Source organism: Pipistrellus kuhlii, unplaced genomic scaffold, assembly GCF_014108245.1.
Source record: "Pipistrellus kuhlii isolate mPipKuh1 unplaced genomic scaffold, mPipKuh1.p scaffold_m20_p_15, whole genome shotgun sequence".
In the NCBI taxonomy this organism is placed as follows: Eukaryota; Metazoa; Chordata; class Mammalia; order Chiroptera; family Vespertilionidae; genus Pipistrellus; species Pipistrellus kuhlii.
In genome coordinates, this window is record NW_023425460.1 from 12,700,755 (window position 1) to 12,719,139 (window position 18,385).

At 42.7% G+C, this 18,385-nt stretch overlaps 1 protein-coding gene across 1 annotated transcript in view; it reads left to right on the forward strand.

The window, feature by feature from the left end:
• The first annotated feature begins 8,385 nt into the window (after window positions 1–8,385).
• CTNNA3 (catenin alpha 3) overlaps window positions 8,386–18,385 on the forward strand; it is a 1,168,431-nt gene continuing 1,158,431 nt past the window's right edge. Inside the window, exon 1 of the mRNA XM_036438342.2 lies at window positions 8,386–8,489. Within this exon, the coding sequence (XP_036294235.1) occupies window positions 8,391–8,489 (99 nt within the window). The 5' untranslated portion in view covers window positions 8,386–8,390. The remainder of the gene's footprint in view (window positions 8,490–18,385) is intronic.

An 18,385-nucleotide genomic window follows, 5' to 3' on the forward strand; every position in this document is an offset into this window, starting at 1 on the left:
TAAAGCCACCGTGAGCATTTGCATATAGGTATCTGTGTGGACATATGCTTCCTTTCTCTAAGGAGTGGAATTGCCGAGTCATAGGGTGGGTATATACTTTATAGGAAACTGCCAAGCTGTTTTCTAAAGTGGCTGTACTAGTTTTCTTTTTTAAAAAAAATATTTTATTAATTTTTCACAGAGAGGAAGGAAGAGGGATAGAGAGCTAGAAACATCGACAAGAGAGAAACATCGACCAGCTGCCTCCTGCACACCCCCTACCAGGGTTGTGCCCGCAACCAATGTACATGCCCTTGACCGGAATCGAACCTGGGACCTTTCAGTCCGCAGACCGACACTCTATCCACTGAGCCAAACCGGTTTCAGCAAGCTGTACTAGTTTCATAAACAACATGTGAGATTTCCAATTTTTCTGTAGGTTAGCTCTCTAGGCAGGGCTTGGTTCGATTTAGGTTTAATTCTTTTGCATACCTATAGGTGATGTGCTGTACTTTCAATTGTGCCACACCAGGAGGCACAGAGTCTGGGTTGTCTCACTTTTGTGTTATTAGATTGGCTAGTGCATTCAGGCTTACAAAACCTGATTCTTAAAGTTCCCATTAATCATTAACCTATGGCTTTAGCCTTCACCGATGATCAATATCTAGATCTATTATTTTTTAAGGGGTGGTGAATGGTGATTTCAATCCTATATTATAAAAGACTAACATGCTACATCCGGTCCTTCAGTTGTCCATTCAACCAATCAAAGTGTAATATACTAGTGATATGCTAAGGCTGCTTAATCACTCACTATGACGTGCACTGACCACCAGGAGCAGAGAGTCGACTAGTCAACTAGTTGCTATGATGTGCACTGTCCACTCGGAGGTAGATGCTAAGACTGGTTTTTGTAATATTGCCTTTCTTATGTAAAGGTAGTATATCGTAATGCTGTTCTGAACCTTGCTTTTTCACTTAATATAGCTTGGAAGTCACTCCATAGAAGCATATAGAGAGAACTTACTCCTCTCTAGAGCTGTGTCATATTTGTTTGTGTGGATGTATGATAGTTTGTCTTTATTTTTCTTCCTTCATTTTATCTCTCCCTCCTTTCTGTCCTCCTCCTCCTCCTCCTCCTCCTCCTCCTCCTCCTCCTCCTCCTCCTTCTTCTCCCCCCGCACCCCCCCTCCCCCCTTTAAAGTGAATTGTGTTGAACATACATTCCTTTTTATTTTTACTAGTTTATCTTTGGAGTAGATTTTTAGAAATGAGGTTGATGGTTCAAAAGGATAAAGATGGCTGCAGAGTAGGTGGAAGTTACATTCACCTGCTTCCGGCCCCAAACCAGATTTGCAACTAAATTATAGAGCAATCAACCTGACTATCCAGAGACTCTGGATTCATCTTCTTTATTCTGATAAGCAGGCTCTTATTTATTTCTAGGTAATCAGATAATAAAGAAGAAATGGGAGTTTTTTGGCTTCAAATTGAGGTTGACAAATTCCACTTTCTTTACCAGCCTCTTTTTCATTCATCACCTTTCAAAAACACCAGACCTTAGGAGAATTCTTATATACGTGAACTGTCTTATAATAATATGGAATGGAACTGACCCACAGGCCCAATGGATTTGAAGCAACAAGAGTCACTGTCACTTTCAAGGTATATATATGAAGGGCATGTTACTGCTGCCCTTGCTGCTTGCACTTGATGCCTTACAGCTGAAGGTTACTCTTGTTCTGAGTAACTTAAGCAAAGCTTCTCTGAGGTCTCACATATTATTTTTTTTCTTGGATCTCAATTGGACTAATTCAGTTCTTTGGCTTTTTATTTTTTTATTTTTTAAACATATTTTTTTTTATTGATTTTTTTAGAGAGAGGGATAGAGAGTTAGAAACATCCATGAGAGAGAATCATCGATCAGCCACCTCCTGCACACTCCCTACTGGGGATGTGCTCGCAACCAAGGTACATGCCCTTGACCGGAATCGAACTTGGGACTTTTCAGTCTGCAGGCCGATGCTCTATCCGCTGAGCCAACCCAGTTCTGGCAGTTCTTTGGCTTTTTAAATACCATGCAGGTAACTTTCATGCTGGGCTTATATGAGATGGGAATCTCATAGTGTCTAGATTCTGGAATAATTATTTATGGATTTTACAAAGTTAACTAACTTGAAATACATTGCTACACAGAATAATCCCCAGCTGCAAGTTTGAAAACATGTGGCGTTGTGAAATATAGGGTGAGCTTTCAGTGTGAACTGGCATTTTATAAAATAACACGAAGATTGTGTTACCAGGAGAAGTGTAACGAGGTCATCTTGTAAAATTCTTATAGGCCGTGTTATTTTTCAGGGACATCATAAGTTGGGTTGTAGCTTTTTGCTTCCTTTATTTTGGAGGGATATTAGACTTGACCAGCCATTCATGATAAGAGGGACATAATAAAAACCCGAAACAAGTAGAACCTGTTGTTTCTTTGTTTATTTCAGATTGCTTAAGGCAATCTTTCGGAATTTTTTCCAACAATGTTTGCAGCTTTCATCTAGGCTGCATGTGCGGGGAAGCACGCTGTATTTTGGTGCTATGGCTAGTGCATGTTTTAATGTATTCTTCCCACACCGAACACATAAAAGATATTTTTTTTTGGGGGGGGTAGGGGCTTAACTTGATCATTTTTCAAAGAACGTCATCCAGATGATTAAACAAAGCTTTAATAAAGAGAACTTTAAATGCTGCCAAGAAGCTTTCTAAAGTTTGAATTACAAGGTAACCCTGGAGCATACCTTTTATGGGCCACTCTTGAGCTGTTTTCAAAGGACTCAAGACCCCTTAGGAGGCTTTTGTGCATTAGGAATTTTTGAAAAGGAGCGTTTAGGCATATGGCATTTCAAATTAATGCACATGTAGAATATTTGCCTTGGAAGTGGAAGCCAAGAGATCCTATAGAATGAGGCACCAGAGGGAAGCTTTGTTTTATTTAATTTTTGTTGTTATAGGAACAAAGAGTGAAAGCATTCTTGAATCATAATTGCAAGCTCTATGGATGATAGAGTTGTGTTCAAAGCAAAATGTAGACAGTAGGTGCTGCTCTTCTGCTGAAAAGGGAATAATAATATCAACTAATATTTGTTGGGCCATTGGTAGGTGTCAGAGACATAGGCCAGCTCTGTTTTTTTTTTTTTTTTTTTTTTTATAAGGATCTTCTTGTTTAATCTCTAATAGGTTAAATACGAACTGCTTCTGCCCTTGCTCCCCACCCTTCTCCTCCTTCTCCTCCACACCCTCCTCTTCCTCCTTCCCCTCTTCTTCTTCTTTTTCTTCCTCTCCCCTCCATTTTCTCCTTGTCCTCCTCCTCCTTCTCTGCTGAAGTGAACCTTCCAGAACATAAACCAGACCATGTTTCTTAGTGCTCAGAGCCATGCAGTATTTCCCATTGGGCTCCACATGGTCAGCAGCCCCCACCACATTACTTCTCTGATTTCTAGTACGAACCTCTGTGTAGCTCTCTCTACTCCATTTACACTGGCTTCCGTGCCGTTCACAGACAGGCCGCACGCTCCTGTCTTAGAGATTTTGCTCTGCCTGTTATCTCTGCCTGGAATGCTCTTCTTCAGGTGTCCGCTTGGCTCACTTCCTCACTCCTTCAGTCTTTGCCCAAATCTCCCCTTCTCAGTGATCGTATTCAACCCTGCAATGTGCTCCTAACTTCTCTGTCACCTAATCCTATTCACTGCTACACTTTATTTTTTTTATCATAGCATGTCATTTTCTAATGTAATAAACAATTTTTTATTATATTTATTATTTATGGCCTTCCCCTCCCCATGACTGCCACAAACTAGAAACTCAATAAATATGAATAAATGAATGATGCCTGGTGGTTCAGGGGTGCCTCTGATCTCACACTATTTTGGTCTTATTGGTGACTAAAAGGCTCGGTAGAAGAGCTTATACAGATTATTGATTTTCAAATGCATCTATGGAAAGTAATTATAAAGTTAAGAAAAATATCTGGAAAGAGAAACCAGTGATTTCCTCATTATATATATTAGGCAATTGCCTGATTTTATTGACCTTCTGAGAAACCTGAGATCCTTTTGTTTGCCAAATAAGTAAAGGATTTGTGTATTCTTTGGAAGATCAAACAAGCCAGCAAATGATTTTATTGAATGCATGTAGGTGAGGATATGGCATGATGGATGTGAGCTTGGAAAAACAGGTGTATATAAAGACTTGAGTAGAAATTGTTTGTTACAGTTGTCCTCTTCCCATTTTATTTCACTGTAGCCACGATTGAATAGGATAAAATCAACTGTGATAATATCGTGCAGCAAATTTCCCATGAACCCTTTTTCTTTTCTTTACTTAAATGTGTTTAATTAAAATTTAGATTTTTTTTGTGGGTCAATTAACTTTTGATTTTAATCTTTCACATTGTTCTTAACTGAATTACGATAATCTTTCTGAAGGAGACCAGTGAGAGTGAGGTAGACAAAGTTTTGTAATAAATTTTTAATAACAATGAAAAAAAAAAAGCTCTTTTATGACATTGTATCAGTACTAGTTGCTCACCTTTTCTGATATTTGAAGAGTGTAGAGCACATGTGTCAAACACAAGGCCCGCTGGCCAAATCCGTCCCGCCAGGCCTTGCAATGTGGCCCACACCGCGCTGTCATCACTGCACTCCGCTGCATTTCCATCACAATGACAGTTTATGACTGTTCAGTAAACCATTCGGCCCGCGACTTAGGCTGGATTTTAGATTTTGGCCCCTTCTCTGATTGAGTTCGACACCCCTAGTGTAGAGTATTAGGTAAGGTTAACATATGTGATAATGGTGGGGATATTTTCCCTTTATATCTCACTCACTAGAGCTTTGTTGAATGAGATCCACATGAATCTCATGAAGCCTAAGGCACTTTTGGTAGAAGAAGTATTGACATGATCAATGCACTTTGAACTTGAGGTGGTGTTAATGTGCCGGGCTCTGGGAGACCAGTTTTTGATTGGTGGGAACAAATGTCCAAATTCTACAATATGGAATGTTAGGAGGCCAAAGTAAAATTCTGAAGTTAGGGGCAAATAAAAATTAATTGTTTAAATATATGATGAGGAGACTTTGGGTTTGCAGTAATCCTTGAAAAAAAAAATAAAAAAAGAGACTGGAACAGTTCAGTTGAAAGATGGGTATGAAGTTAGATTAATAAGGCAATTATGATGACTGTGTCATGGAATTTAATAATCTTAGAATCAGCTATCACCTTACAAACTGGTTGCAAAATTTTATTTTTTAAGAAATCAAATATGTGGTATTGGAGACCACATATTGGTTATAACATCCAAAAGACCCAGAAGATTTTTATAAGAAATAACATTCTTTAAAGAATAATTATTTGTAGTTGGAAGTCTCTGTCTCCCAACTTGTACCTTCCACACTCTGTAAAGCCACCTCTGTTGCATCTAAGTGGCAGACTTCAATTCAACATAGGGAAGGACTTTATAAAAGTGACCACTGGCATCTAATGCTATAGTGGGCATCTCATCATTTCTGACCATCTTAGCCCAGCACATTGCTGAAATGAAGGATATTGTAGAAGGTACTCTTGAATGTTCTGAGAGGTACTGACTCTTAAGATTTTATGTATTATAAGATGTTAATGACCAAACCGGTTTGGCTCAGTGGATAGAGCATCAGCCTGCGGACTGAAAGGTCCCAGGTTCGATTCCGGTCAGGGGCATGTATTTTGGTTGCAGGCACATCCCCAGTAGTGGGTGTGCAGGAGGCAGCTGATTGGTGTTTCTCATCGATGTTTCTAATTCTCTATCCCTCGCCCTTCCTCTCTGTAAAAAATCAATAAAATATATTAAAAAAAAATATACCGTATTTTTCAGACCATAAGACACACTTTTTTCCCCCCAGAAGTGGGGGGAAAAAGTCCCTGCGTCTTATGGTCCAAATATAGCCTACACATATACTTTAAAAAAAAAGTTTTTTTACTTGCCCGGCTCTGTGTGGTCTCTGTGTGCTTGCCCGGCTCTAAAATGGTTCTAAATGCTGCTGTTTACTTTACAGGGTTGATTACATGTGTTTATGACTGTGATGTTGGGTTTTAATGCACATAAAATATTTTAGGACACTATTTGTTTCAGAATCTTTTTTTCTTCATCTCCCTTCTCTAAACACTGGTGCGTCTTATGGTCCGGAGCATCTTATGGTCCGAAAAATACGGTATGTTAATGCCTTGGAATGTAATACCTGCAAGTTAGGTGATTTTTGTTTTATATCTACACTGTGATGTTGCTATGAGAGGTTGGTAACAATTTGTCAGACTTTGACCTTGCTTTTGATTTCACTTGCAAAATTCTGCACTTTCCTGCCTATTATAGCCTTGATTGCCAATAAATCAGGGTAATTACATCCAAAAGATCCAGAAGATTTTTATAAGAAACAGAATTATTCAAATAATAATTATATGTCGCCAAAGTTCTTCAAGGACGTATTGGCTTATTATTTTATATATATTTTTGGCATGAAAATATGAACTCAATAACTTTCTTTAAGGAGTGTGTATTAAAGGCAGGATCACACAATTAGGAGATAATTTGGCCAAATTAGGTTTGCTTTTATCTCTTGACTTTAACACTCATTGAGCAGGATGACATATGATGTGGATAATATTTACTCTCCTTAACTTTTATTTTCCCTGCCTCTAATTCTGGTGCTCAATGGAGCTTTGAAAACCCTTGTGAGTTTTGCGGTGAAAGGACATATTTGTAAAGGCTATGCAGGTTCACTTAGATCTTATTTTGTTCATAGCAGTGCCCTCTACTTCTTGTCCCCAAGATGAAAGAACAAAGCAATATCGGCAACCTTGACTTGATTTATATGTAGGATAGTTCCTGTCACGAGAGGAGTAACAAGTAAGCCCTTTTGTGAGTACACAGTTAATAGAACCCTGGTGGTTCCGGAACTGAAGGACGTACTTTATTGTATAGATTGGCTTTGAGCTATGCAGAAAGGTCACCCGAGAATATCCTATCTGTCAATTTAGATTTGCTTGTGTTAGAGGGTATCACAGTGATAGATGGAATGATTGGAAAAAACAAAGCCAAGAAGAAAAACCTAACCAAACAAAACATTTCAGTCCTTCGAATGCACCTTAAGAGAGACCATTTGACAATAGTGTTGGGAGCCTTTCTTGGAGCATATATCTTGCATTTTAGATGAATAGCTGAGAAAGGAAATCATGTTTTTACTTTAGAAAGGAAGTAAAACCAGTGAAAAGAGAGAGAAGCAAGATAGAAAAGGGCTATATTGTAAGGATTTGTGTCTTTATATTTTGACTAGAGGCCTGGTGCATGGATTTGTGCACTGGTGGGGTCCCTTGGGCCTGGCCTGTGGGGATCGGGCCGAAACCAGCTCTCTGACATCCCTCGAGGGGTCCCAGATTGTGAGAGGGAGCAGGCCAGACCAAGGGACCTCACTGCTGCATAATCGGGGCCGGGGAGGGACTACAGGAATGCTCCAGGGCATGTCTGGCCCGTCTTGCCCATTCTTGGTCAGCTGGACCCAGCAGCATACTGGTGGCAGCGTCTGCCCCCTGATGGTCAGTGCACATCATAGTGACTGGTCGAATGAGTGGTCGGACATTTAGCATATTAGGGTTTTATTATATAGAATATATCATCTATATATAAAAAGCCTAAGTGATTTGTTACAACTGAACAACCGATCGACCAGTCACTATGATGCACATTGACCACCAGGGGGCAGACGCTCAATGCAGGAGCTGCCCCCTGATGGTCAATGCGCTCCCACAGCCAACCTCCAGCCTCCTCCTCTCCCCTCATCCTTCTGGGCCAGTCCAGCAGCTGGCAGGCTTCTAGACCCTGGCTGGCAGCTGACTGGGTGAGACAGTCCTGATAGGCCCTGATTGCTGGCCAGGCCTAGGGACCCCACCTGTGCACGAATTTCATGCACTGGGCCTCTAGTAGCATAATAATAGTAATTTATACTTTCATTTGAAAAGATATTCAAATAACATTTTTTCACTTAATATACCTTGAATAATGATTTTTTTTTTTCAAGGCAAAAATAGGTTTTTTTCACCAAGACTCCTGTCAATGCAGACCCTCCTGGGCTGAGTGATTATTTTAGTCATGGATATGCTAGCACAGATTAGTTAGTTAGAGGACCTGAGCTCAGACAGCACGACCTCCAAGAATACTTGGAGAATATCTCGCTTCTCTGTTGGTGGACTTGACACCTTGGTCCTCGGAGGGCTATAGTTGATCCCAGGAAGAGGTACTGAAATCTCACGCACTCTCTGATTTTAGTCAGGGGCTTCCTTTAGAACACATTTCTTAAATTAATAAATGTATTTTGCTTTTGTGCACAGGCAGCATGTCAGCCGAAACACCAGTCACACTGAACATTGACCCCCGGGATCTGCAGGTCCAAACATTCACTGTAGAGAAGCTCCTGGAGCCGCTCATAATCCAGGTACCAATTGCATGGAAATGACAACGTCGAGTAACCGCAGAAGAACTTGAAAAATGTGGGGAAAATAGATAATGAACCAAGAGAAGCCTTGATTTTTATAGAACGAATGGCATCTAAAATTATCATTTAAAGAATTGTTAAAATGTAAAAAAGTCTATATTTAGTAATAATAATGTAAAATTCTGAAAGGCCCCTCTCCCCTATTCTCTTTTAAAAGCAACAGCAGTAATAATATGTATATGTAGTTTTCAAAGTACCTATATATGTAATATATTCTCTGGTTATATTGGAAAACATTCCAAAAGAAGTTCATGATCTTTAAATGGATAGTGCCACCAGATAAAGCTATCAGTTTAGTAGCCACATTAGAAAAATTCTCACCTTTCCTCATTATTTGTCTTCATTTCATATTCCTTTACTTTTAAGGTTTCACGGATATTACTTACCACCTCTGTGTGTAACTCAAAGTCAAAATTACATTTTAATTTTTGGAGTAATTGGTCACACTACGATTATGTTACTCTGACTTCTAAATTCATTTATTCGTAAATCTTTTTTTCTGCTCTTGTTATGGCTACCAGAGCCTTCCCCACCAAACTTGATTTATCGCTAATCTATTTTTTTTTCTTCCTTCTGAGCACAGGTAAATCACTAGGTCATTTTGCAGGAATGTTCAGCCTGGGATATCTTTCAATCACTCGCATTCATTTTTTCCTGTGTGATAACTTACAAAGTTGCCTTCCTCTGTAATAAATTCCTCCAATGGATCAGAAATATTTTTCCTCAGCAATTACATTTTTATGATTGCAGCTGTAGACATCTGCACTTTATCACTTTCAAGAGCCAAGTTTGGCAATGCATTTATGCAGAATTACGGCGAGAAGAATTTACATCTCTATGTTGTATACTCTGAAGGAGATATAATAAACTTCTAGATCATGCTACGGTCGTTATATAATGGAAATGTTTATAATCTTATTTGCCACAAAATATAATTTGCTATGTGTCAGATTCATGTTGAATATAGTAAGCTAAAATAATCGACTTACTCAAAATCTTTTAAGATAAAAATAACAAACTCCTTAGAATACGTTATGTCCTATAAAGTGCTTTTTTTTGGGGGGGGGAGGGGAGGTGGGCAAAGTTTCAAATGTATTTTCTGATGTAAATATAGCCCATGTTTTCAAGAGATAAATACAGAGCTATATCAATAGTAATAAACATTATTCCTCCGGCTCACACCTCTAACTCTTCTAATTTCTACTTAGTACAGGCACTCAGGGACCCATCCTAACGTTTACTTACACTGCTGTAGAGGGTTAAGAGAACAGGATGAATCATACAAGGGCCATGGCAATATTCACCCGGATGTGCCATGTCAAAGCAAGTGATGTGGTTAATGTGGATGCTGGATTTTTGGTCCTGCCCTGTGCCCAGGAGAATGGGTATATTAGTGAACAATAACAGTCACATTCTCATCAATAATATATTATTGATTTTTTACAGAGAGGAAGGGAGAGGGATAGAGAGCTAGAAACATCAATGAGAGAGAAACATCAATCAGTTGCCTCCTGCACACCCCCTACTGGGGATGTGCCTGCAACCAAAGTACATGCCCTTGACTGGAATTGAACCTGGGATCTTTCAGTCCACAGGCCAATGCTCTATCCACTGAGCCAAACTATTTTCACCTAGGGGTTTCTTTTTTGCCAAGTCTTCATTTGCTGTCGAGTCACCTTTCCACCCCGGTCACAGCTGTTATCAGGGTGGGCACCTGACTCATGGGCACTTAGTTACAGGCTGGCCAGAAGCCTGTGAGGCAGGAGAGCGCTGCTGCTGGGTGAACTGGTCCTGTCACCATCCTCTTAGGGAAACTGACTCCCTGCTGAGCGCCGAGCAGTTGGTACCCAGTGTTACAGTTTTATCACTGCAGAGCTAAAGGATGCACAGACGTAGAGACATGGGGAAGAAATCCAGTGAAGTAGTTTTTTCCAATTCCAGTCCGCTAAGTTTCTGCTGCTGAGGGATAGATAATAATATTACCTGGTCACCAAGGATTTCAGTGGATTCTTCCCATCTCCAGACCACATTTTAATCTCAGGATTATACTTCAGCCTCTGTGGAGCTTCACAGGTTCCTTGAGCACTGGCCGTGTTGCCTTTCTTATGTAACAGGACTCCCTGGCCTCCTGCCTCCACATGAGAGGCTGAAAGCTCACAAGACGTCCATGGGCAGTAGCAATCCAGGGCCTGGGAACTGCCCTCGTTACGCTGGAACAGAGGTTTTCCTGCAGAGCCTCCAGATGCTGGCGGTATGACTTAGCCGTGCTCCCAAACCAGTCTGTCCGCCAAGCTTTTCTGTCTCTTCGGTTTGTAGATGGTGGACAGTAACTGCCAAGGACGCCGCCCATTGTGAGACTGAAAATGGGCGAGATCTCCATCCAGCCCCAAATGCCCCCAAAGCTGCAACTCCTCCAGGTGATGCAAAGGCACTGGGCTCCTACAGAAGAGGGTAGAAGGCCTCGCCTCCCAGCTGTGCTCACACCTCCAGTCACACCGCAGTCCTTAGGGAAACAACCCCTTTCATCTACTTCGGGCCTCCTCCTCATTAGAGTCCAAGCCAGCCCTGGTGGCTGGAGGGGGAGTAGCTAATCCTTCCTCCTCCCGGCACCAAGCTTCTCTTTCCGCCCGCCGGGCTCCCAGGCAGAATCTCTCTGCCACACCTCAATTTTAACATCGTTTCTTTCTTTCACATATATTATTAATTTTTTTGCAGAGAGGAAGAGAGAGGGATAGAGAGTTAGAAACATCGATGAGAGAGAATCATTGATCAGCTGCCTCCTGCACACTCCCTACTGGGGATGTGTCCGAAACCAAGGTACATGCCCTTGACCGGAATCAAACCCGGGACCTTTCAGTCCCGCAGGCTGACGCTCCATCCACTGAGCCAAACTGGTTTCAGCTCAACATTGTTTCTTTCTCCCCTCCTTCAGCAGGGGGAAAAACAAAAAAGAAATCAAAAGCAACCATGAATATAGATTTATGCAAATATAGATGCCTAGATGCCCAGAGGGTTCATTTCCTACTGCTCTACAGACAGGTCTGATGGACTTTCAGGCAGCTAAGGAGAGCATGCCTCCTCGATTATAATTTCCTTTGTTTTTTTTTTCAATAAAGGATTCAAGTTTCATTTGTTTGTGGCCCCCCCCCCCCCCCCCCCATCATTTCAATAGGTCATTTTTGAATGAGCATGATGGCATTTACTTAAATTTCCTTGGTTTTTATCTCCAAGCTTCTTCTTTTTTTTTGTAGCCTTGATAATTAATCAATTACTAGAATTTTTATATCAGAATTATTCTTGAAGGTTCCAAGGAAACCTCAAAGTCAAGTGTACACATATGTAGTATTCTTGAAAATTATAAACAAATATTGGGGTTTTGACTCTAACCTTAAGAAGTACCCTTAAAAGTTAGTAAATGAAATCTTTTTTAAACACTTATAGGCTCAAGACTCAGTAAGTATGAAGGTGTTATTTTTATGATAGAATGAAGAAATAAGCTTAATTCTACCTCAGTAATGTTTTAAACCTTAAGGTGATTCAGTGTAGTTGAGTTGATTCCTGTAAAGTAAATTTTTCTATTTCTGCATCCTTTTACTGCCCGAAAACTGCTCCCATGGGTAAGGCATTAGGCTATAGTATTTCTTGAGAAACTGTTAGCTGGGAAGAAGGAAGCCATTCTTAAATTAAAATGAGGGTAAGGAAAACGAGTAGCTAATTGATTAAAATGGTGTGCATCCTGCTGGAGTGTGAATGGCTGAGCATACCAGGGATTGGCCCCCCTCCCCCAACTGGTACCTTGAGGATGAGCTGTGGGCAGATGCCAGCCTCTGCACATGCTTCACCTCTTCTCAGCCTGCTTCCTGGACCTTTTACTTTGTCAGACTGATTTTCTTTCCACTCATTCCAACGTTGCTACCCAGTTGTTCTGGGTTCGCTGACCATCCCAATCCTCTCCACATCTGTTAATACTTTATCTTTCAATCCCAGCTCATCTCTTCCCCACAGATTCAGAATAACCCCACAAATAGCCATTTCTAGCTTAGTTATAGAATTAAGATCTTTCTCTCTCTTTTTTATTTATTTTAAAAATATTTTTTATTAATTTCAGAGATGAAAGGATAGGGAGAGAGAGAGAATCATTGATCCGCTGCCTCCTGCACACCCCTCAGTGGAGACTGAGCCTGCATCCCAGGCATGTGCCCTGACAGAGAATGGAACCTTGACATCCTGGTTTATAGGTTGTTGCTCAACTACTGAAACACACAGGCTGGCTCCTTTTGATTTATTTTATTTTATTTTTGGTTAATCCTTACCTGAGGATATTTTTTTCCCATTGTTTTTTAGAGAGTGGAAGGGAGGGATGGAAGGGGGAGGGAGAGAGAGAAAGAAAGAGAGAGAGAGAGAGAGAGAGAGAGAGAGAGAGAGAGAGAGAGAGAGAGAGAGAGAAAGAGAGAGAAGCATCAATGTGAGAGAGACACATCAATTGGTTGCCTCATGCACATGCCCTGATTAGGGCTGAAGATTGAACCTGTAACCCAGTTACATGCCCTTGACTAGGAATTGGACTCTCCCTTCAGTGCATGGGCTGAGTAACCACTTAGAAACACCAGTCAGAGCAAGCACTTTCTCTTATAAACTAACTGGGAGCCCTGGCACGAATCCGTGCACCAGTAGCTCTCTGCAAGGCCTGGCCGCTCCGCACCTGCTGCCCAGAGGCCCATTTGCAGCCAGGCGCGGAACGCTTGTCTCACTGCCCCTTCCCCTCCACCCCCAACTGCTCGGTGCTTGCTGCCCAGAGGCCCTCTGTGGCTGGGGTGGAACGCTTGCTTCGTTGCTGTGGCAACAAAGCAAGCATTCTGCCTGACTACTCATGCTGCCTGATCTTAGTGGCCAGCCTCCCCCCTCCTCGCCCCCCGCCCCCCAATCCCCCAGCCGGGGTACTCCAGCAGGGCTGAGAGAACTGGGCGCTGCCATCTTGTGGCTATGGGCACTGTCATCTTTGTGATGAGTGATGGTTAATTTGCATATCAGTCTTTTATTAGATAGGACTATATAGAGAGCCAGGTGGTATAGACCGATAAGTCCAGATCCCCTTGCCCGTTTCCTGGAAAATTGCTAGATCGAAGGGAGCAATTGTAGTTCAGCTGTCTGAAAGGATAGAAGAGTCCATATCTCCCCAGATGTGGTCATTTTTACCGCTTGAGGTGTGAAACTGCCTTCCAGAGAACGCCCTGGGCTATTTGAGAACACCCTGCTTGTTTCCGGAGATACTTCTGCAGCTGATAAATTTATGACTCAAGGCCAGTGGCCGGCAAACTGGCTCACGAGCCACAGGTGGCTCTTTGGCCCCTTGAGTGTGGCTCTTCCACAAAATACCACGGCCTGGGCGAGTTTATTTTGAAGAAGTGGCGTTAGAAGAAGTTTAAGTTTAAAAATGTTGGCTCTCAAAAGAAATTTCAATCGTTGTTGATATTTGCCTATGTTGACTGCTCTAGGCCATTTGGTCAGCATACTTTTTTCTGTTCTGGTCTAGATAGTAAATAGTTTCAGCTTTGACATAGGGTTTCTGTGCAAATACTCTATGGTTGTAGTTTGGAAGGAGACATAGACACTATGTAAACAAATGGACGTGGCTGTGTTCCAATAAATCTTTATTTACAAGAACAATCAAGTGGTCAGATTTGACTCCAGGGTACTTAATTTGTAGACCTCTGGTCTAGACCACTGGTCAGCAAACTCATTAGTCAACAGAGCCAAATATCAACAGTACAACAATTGAAGTTTCTTTTGGGAATTAAAACCCGATTTCTGCGCATGGGCCACAAAGTTTCAATCGGACTGTACGTGCGCAAGCGCATGTGGTATTTTGTGGAAGAGCCACACTCAAGGGGCCAAAGAGCTGCCTGTAGCTTGTGAGCCACAGTTTGCTGACCATTTGTCTAGACTAAATATTTTGTCATGGATGAACTTTACACTTACTGGTTAAGGAATGGTAAGAAATGGGCATTATTCCACACACAGTCGGAGCCCCCTGTGAGGTAATTCTGAGGGAGTGTTTTGTGACCAAGCCCTGTCAGAGACATGAAAGCCGCACTTGAAAGGGGAGAGCTCATGAGGCAGTTCAGAAGATTCCCGAGACTGTTGAGATCCTTTCAGTCCAGTGGTGTTCCACCCTCGCTGCACATTAAAATCACCTGGGAGCTTTTAAGTCCTGAAGTCCAGGCCACACAGGAAACCAATTAAGTCAGAATTTTTGGAAGTAGGACAGGCAGTGAATTTGTTTCATTTTATTTTTTTAAAAATAGATTTTTATTGACTTCAGAGAGGGAGGGAGAGGGAGAGAGAGATAGAAACATTAATGATAAGAGATAATCACTGACAGGTTGCCTCCTGCACACCCCCTACTGGAGATCAAGCCCGCAGCCTAGACATGTGCCCTTGACTGGAATCTAATTCCGGGACCCTTTAGTCTATAGGCCAACACTCTATCCACTGAGCCAAGCCAGATAGGGCCAGGCAGTGATTAAAAAAAAAAGTTTTTATTGTTTTTTTTTTTCTTTTTTAGAGAGAGGGAGAGAGAGATAGAAACATCAATGAAAGAGATACATTGGTCGGCTGGCTCCTGCACATTCAACTGGGGATCGAGCCTGCAACCTGGGCATGTGCCCTGACTTGGAGTCGAACTGGCCATTTTTTGGTGCCCAACCACTGAGTTACACCAGCTGGGCTCCAGACAGTAATTTTAAAAGTCCCCAAGTGATTACAACATGGGAACCACTGTGCCCACCGTTATGTCTGCCAGTAGTGAGCATGGTTATGCCTCTTGGCTCAAGGCTTGACCTAGAATGGCACCCCCTCTATGTCTTTTTATTTATTTATTATTATTATTTTTAATTAAGAATATATTTTTATTGATTTTGTACAGAGAGGAAGGGAGAGAGATAGAGAGTTAGAAACATTGATGAGAGGGAGTCATCGATCAGCTGCCTCTTGCACACCTCCTACTGGGGATATGCCCGCAACCAAGGTACATGCCCTTGAACGGAATCGAACCAAGGTACATGCCCTTGAACGGAATCGAACCAAGGTACATGCCCTTGACCGGAATCGAACCCGGGACCCTTCAGTCCCCAAGCCGATGCTCTATCCATTGAGCCAAACCGGTCTTGGCCCTTCTATGTCTTTTTAAATGGGGTTGGAGGGTGCTCATTTGGAATAAATTTATAAGGAATTTCTGGGGTAACCTCCTTCATCGACTCTCTGTAATATGCTCAGCTAGTCCTTCTAGGTCCCCGTAGGACCATTAGTAGCAGATCTAGGAAAACTCTCACAGCGGAGAGGTCTTCGGTTCATGTTCTGAATATCTCCCTTACCCAGCAATCACCAGATGGACTAGGCCAGTGGTCGGCAAACTCATTAGTCAACAGAGCCAAATATCAACAGTACAATGATTGAAATTTCTTTTGAGAGCCAAATTTTTTTAAAACTTAAACTTCTTCTAACGCCACTTGTTCAAAATAAACTCACCCAGGCCGTGGTATTTTGTGGAAGAGCCACACTCAAGGGGCCAAAGAGCCGCATGTGGCTCGAGAGCCGCAGTTTGCCGATCACCGGACTAGGTTATGTTGTACTCAAGGGTTTTGAGTACCCATAGTATGGTATTTTGATTTATAAGAAATATATTTTGGTCATTCAGATGTCCAAAATAACATTTCTCATATCTTCGTCCACAATTCCTGGCTCACAGCTCCCCAAACCCTTGGCATTTCCTAAGTGTTGAGGGCGATAAAGTTGTCTTTTGTATGCTAATGAGATGACTTTTGGAAAGCACCCTAGGATGGGGGCTGGCTGTGATTGGAGGGTGGGGACTTTCAGTCTCAGGCCCTGACCTGTGGGGCCAGGAGAGAGGCTGGAGGTGGAGTTCAATCACCACTGGCCCGAGGTTTAATTATCGCACCTGTGTACGAAGCCTCCCGAAAAACCCAGAAGGACGGTTTTTGAGAGAGCTTACAATTCGGTGAACGTTGGGAAGATGGTGTCTTCGGGAAGGGCTGCCTTGCCCTGTGTATCTCTTCCCTGTGGCAATTCCTGCGTGATGGTAACCGGTGCTCTTGTGAGTAAAACGTTTCGGAGTTTTGTGAGCTGCTCTAGCAGATTAATCAGACCTGAGGGGGGGCTTTGGCAACCTCTGATCTGGGCAGAAGCACAGCTAACAACCTGGGCTTGTGACTGGGGTCTGAATCAGCGTCTGTGTGTGTGTGTGTGTGTGTGTGTGTGTGTGTGTGTGTGTGAGAGAGAGGGGGGGGGGCGGGTTCCTTGTAGGACTGAACACTTAACCTGTGGAGTCTGGTGCTATCTTTGGGTAGATAGTGTCAGAAGTGAGTTGGGTTCTGGGACACCCGGCTGGTGTCCCGAAAATTGTTAGTTGTTGTGGGATTCTCCAGTCCCCCACCCCCAGTTGGAATTGGGTTCAGGAACCTAACTCACATGGTATCCTTGGTTTTGGTGGGCTTTGCCCGGGGTGGAGGAAGTGGCAGAGAGGGAAGAGACTCATCATGTCCCAGTCTGGAGCCATGGTGTGTACCTCCCACGAAGACGTTTCCAGGTACAATCCCTGCACCAGGGCCTCTCACCCTTAGCTGTACAAGGCATCCCTCGAGAAACCCAGGCCACAGGAAAGCCAATTAAATCAGAATTTCTAGAAGTATTTTTTTAAAAAGCCCCCCCAGGTGACTCTGTACAGCCACTGGGATGCGACCTGCTGCCACCAAAGCGTTGTCCCAACACTGGCAGCTTCAGGCTCATTTGGAAATGCCTAAAATGCAGGTCCTCAGGCCCCACGCTGGACCCACTGAAGCAAAATCTCTGGTGTAATGAGATCCCAGGTGCCTGGATCACATTCATGTTGAAGAAGCACAGGTGTAGGAGATTATACATTGCAACTTTTGATTTGCAACGGTGAAAACCACTGCCCTGCAGCGTCTGCAGGCGCCAGAGTGGTGAAGTCATCTGGAATTTTCTAGCTCTGATCTTCATATTGTTGCTCTGTACCTGGGCCCTTGAGGGGGATGCCCACAGGTGACTGTAGGGCGGGACCTGTACGTTCCTCCGAAGAGGTTCTGCCTCTCCCACATCTGTCTGTCACCCAGCCAGCCCTGCCTCCTCCCCTCGCCCGGCCTGTGGTCAGTCTTACGCCCAGTGAGTCTATTTTTCTCAGAAATGCCTTAGGCCAGTGGTTGGCAAACTCATTAGTCAGAAGAGCCAAATGTCAACAGTACAACGATTGACATTTCTTTGGAGAGCCGAAAACCGACTTCTGCGCATGGGCCACGAGGTCTCAATCGCACTGTACATGGTATTTTGTGGAAAAGCCACACTCAAGGGGCCAAAGAGCGCATGTGGCTCGCGAGTCGCAGTTTGCCGACCACTGCCTTAGGGGCAACGGGAAGCATGACCTGAGAAATCAACAGATTTTCAAGAGCTAGTGTTTCCGTCAGGGAATTTGGGACCAGGACACAGTTTGTTTTAACGCAGACATACTTTTTAACTCTGGAAAGCTACTTACTCTTGTTGTAGATGTGTTTGGAGATATATGGTGGCACAGCTCTACCAGTTAAGGCTTAATAAATGTGGTTTGTGATTTACAGGAAAAATTTTTTTTTCTCCCCCAATTAGGAAACAATTTGCCTTCTCAACCCTGATTTGCAAGGTATTCTATTTCTTCAATTTAGTCACATTTTCCACATTCTCCACCTTACATGTTTAACATTTCTGAAATTAGAATGCATCTTACAATGGATATGAGGATTTAGTATAATTTTCCTTTTTGATTCTTG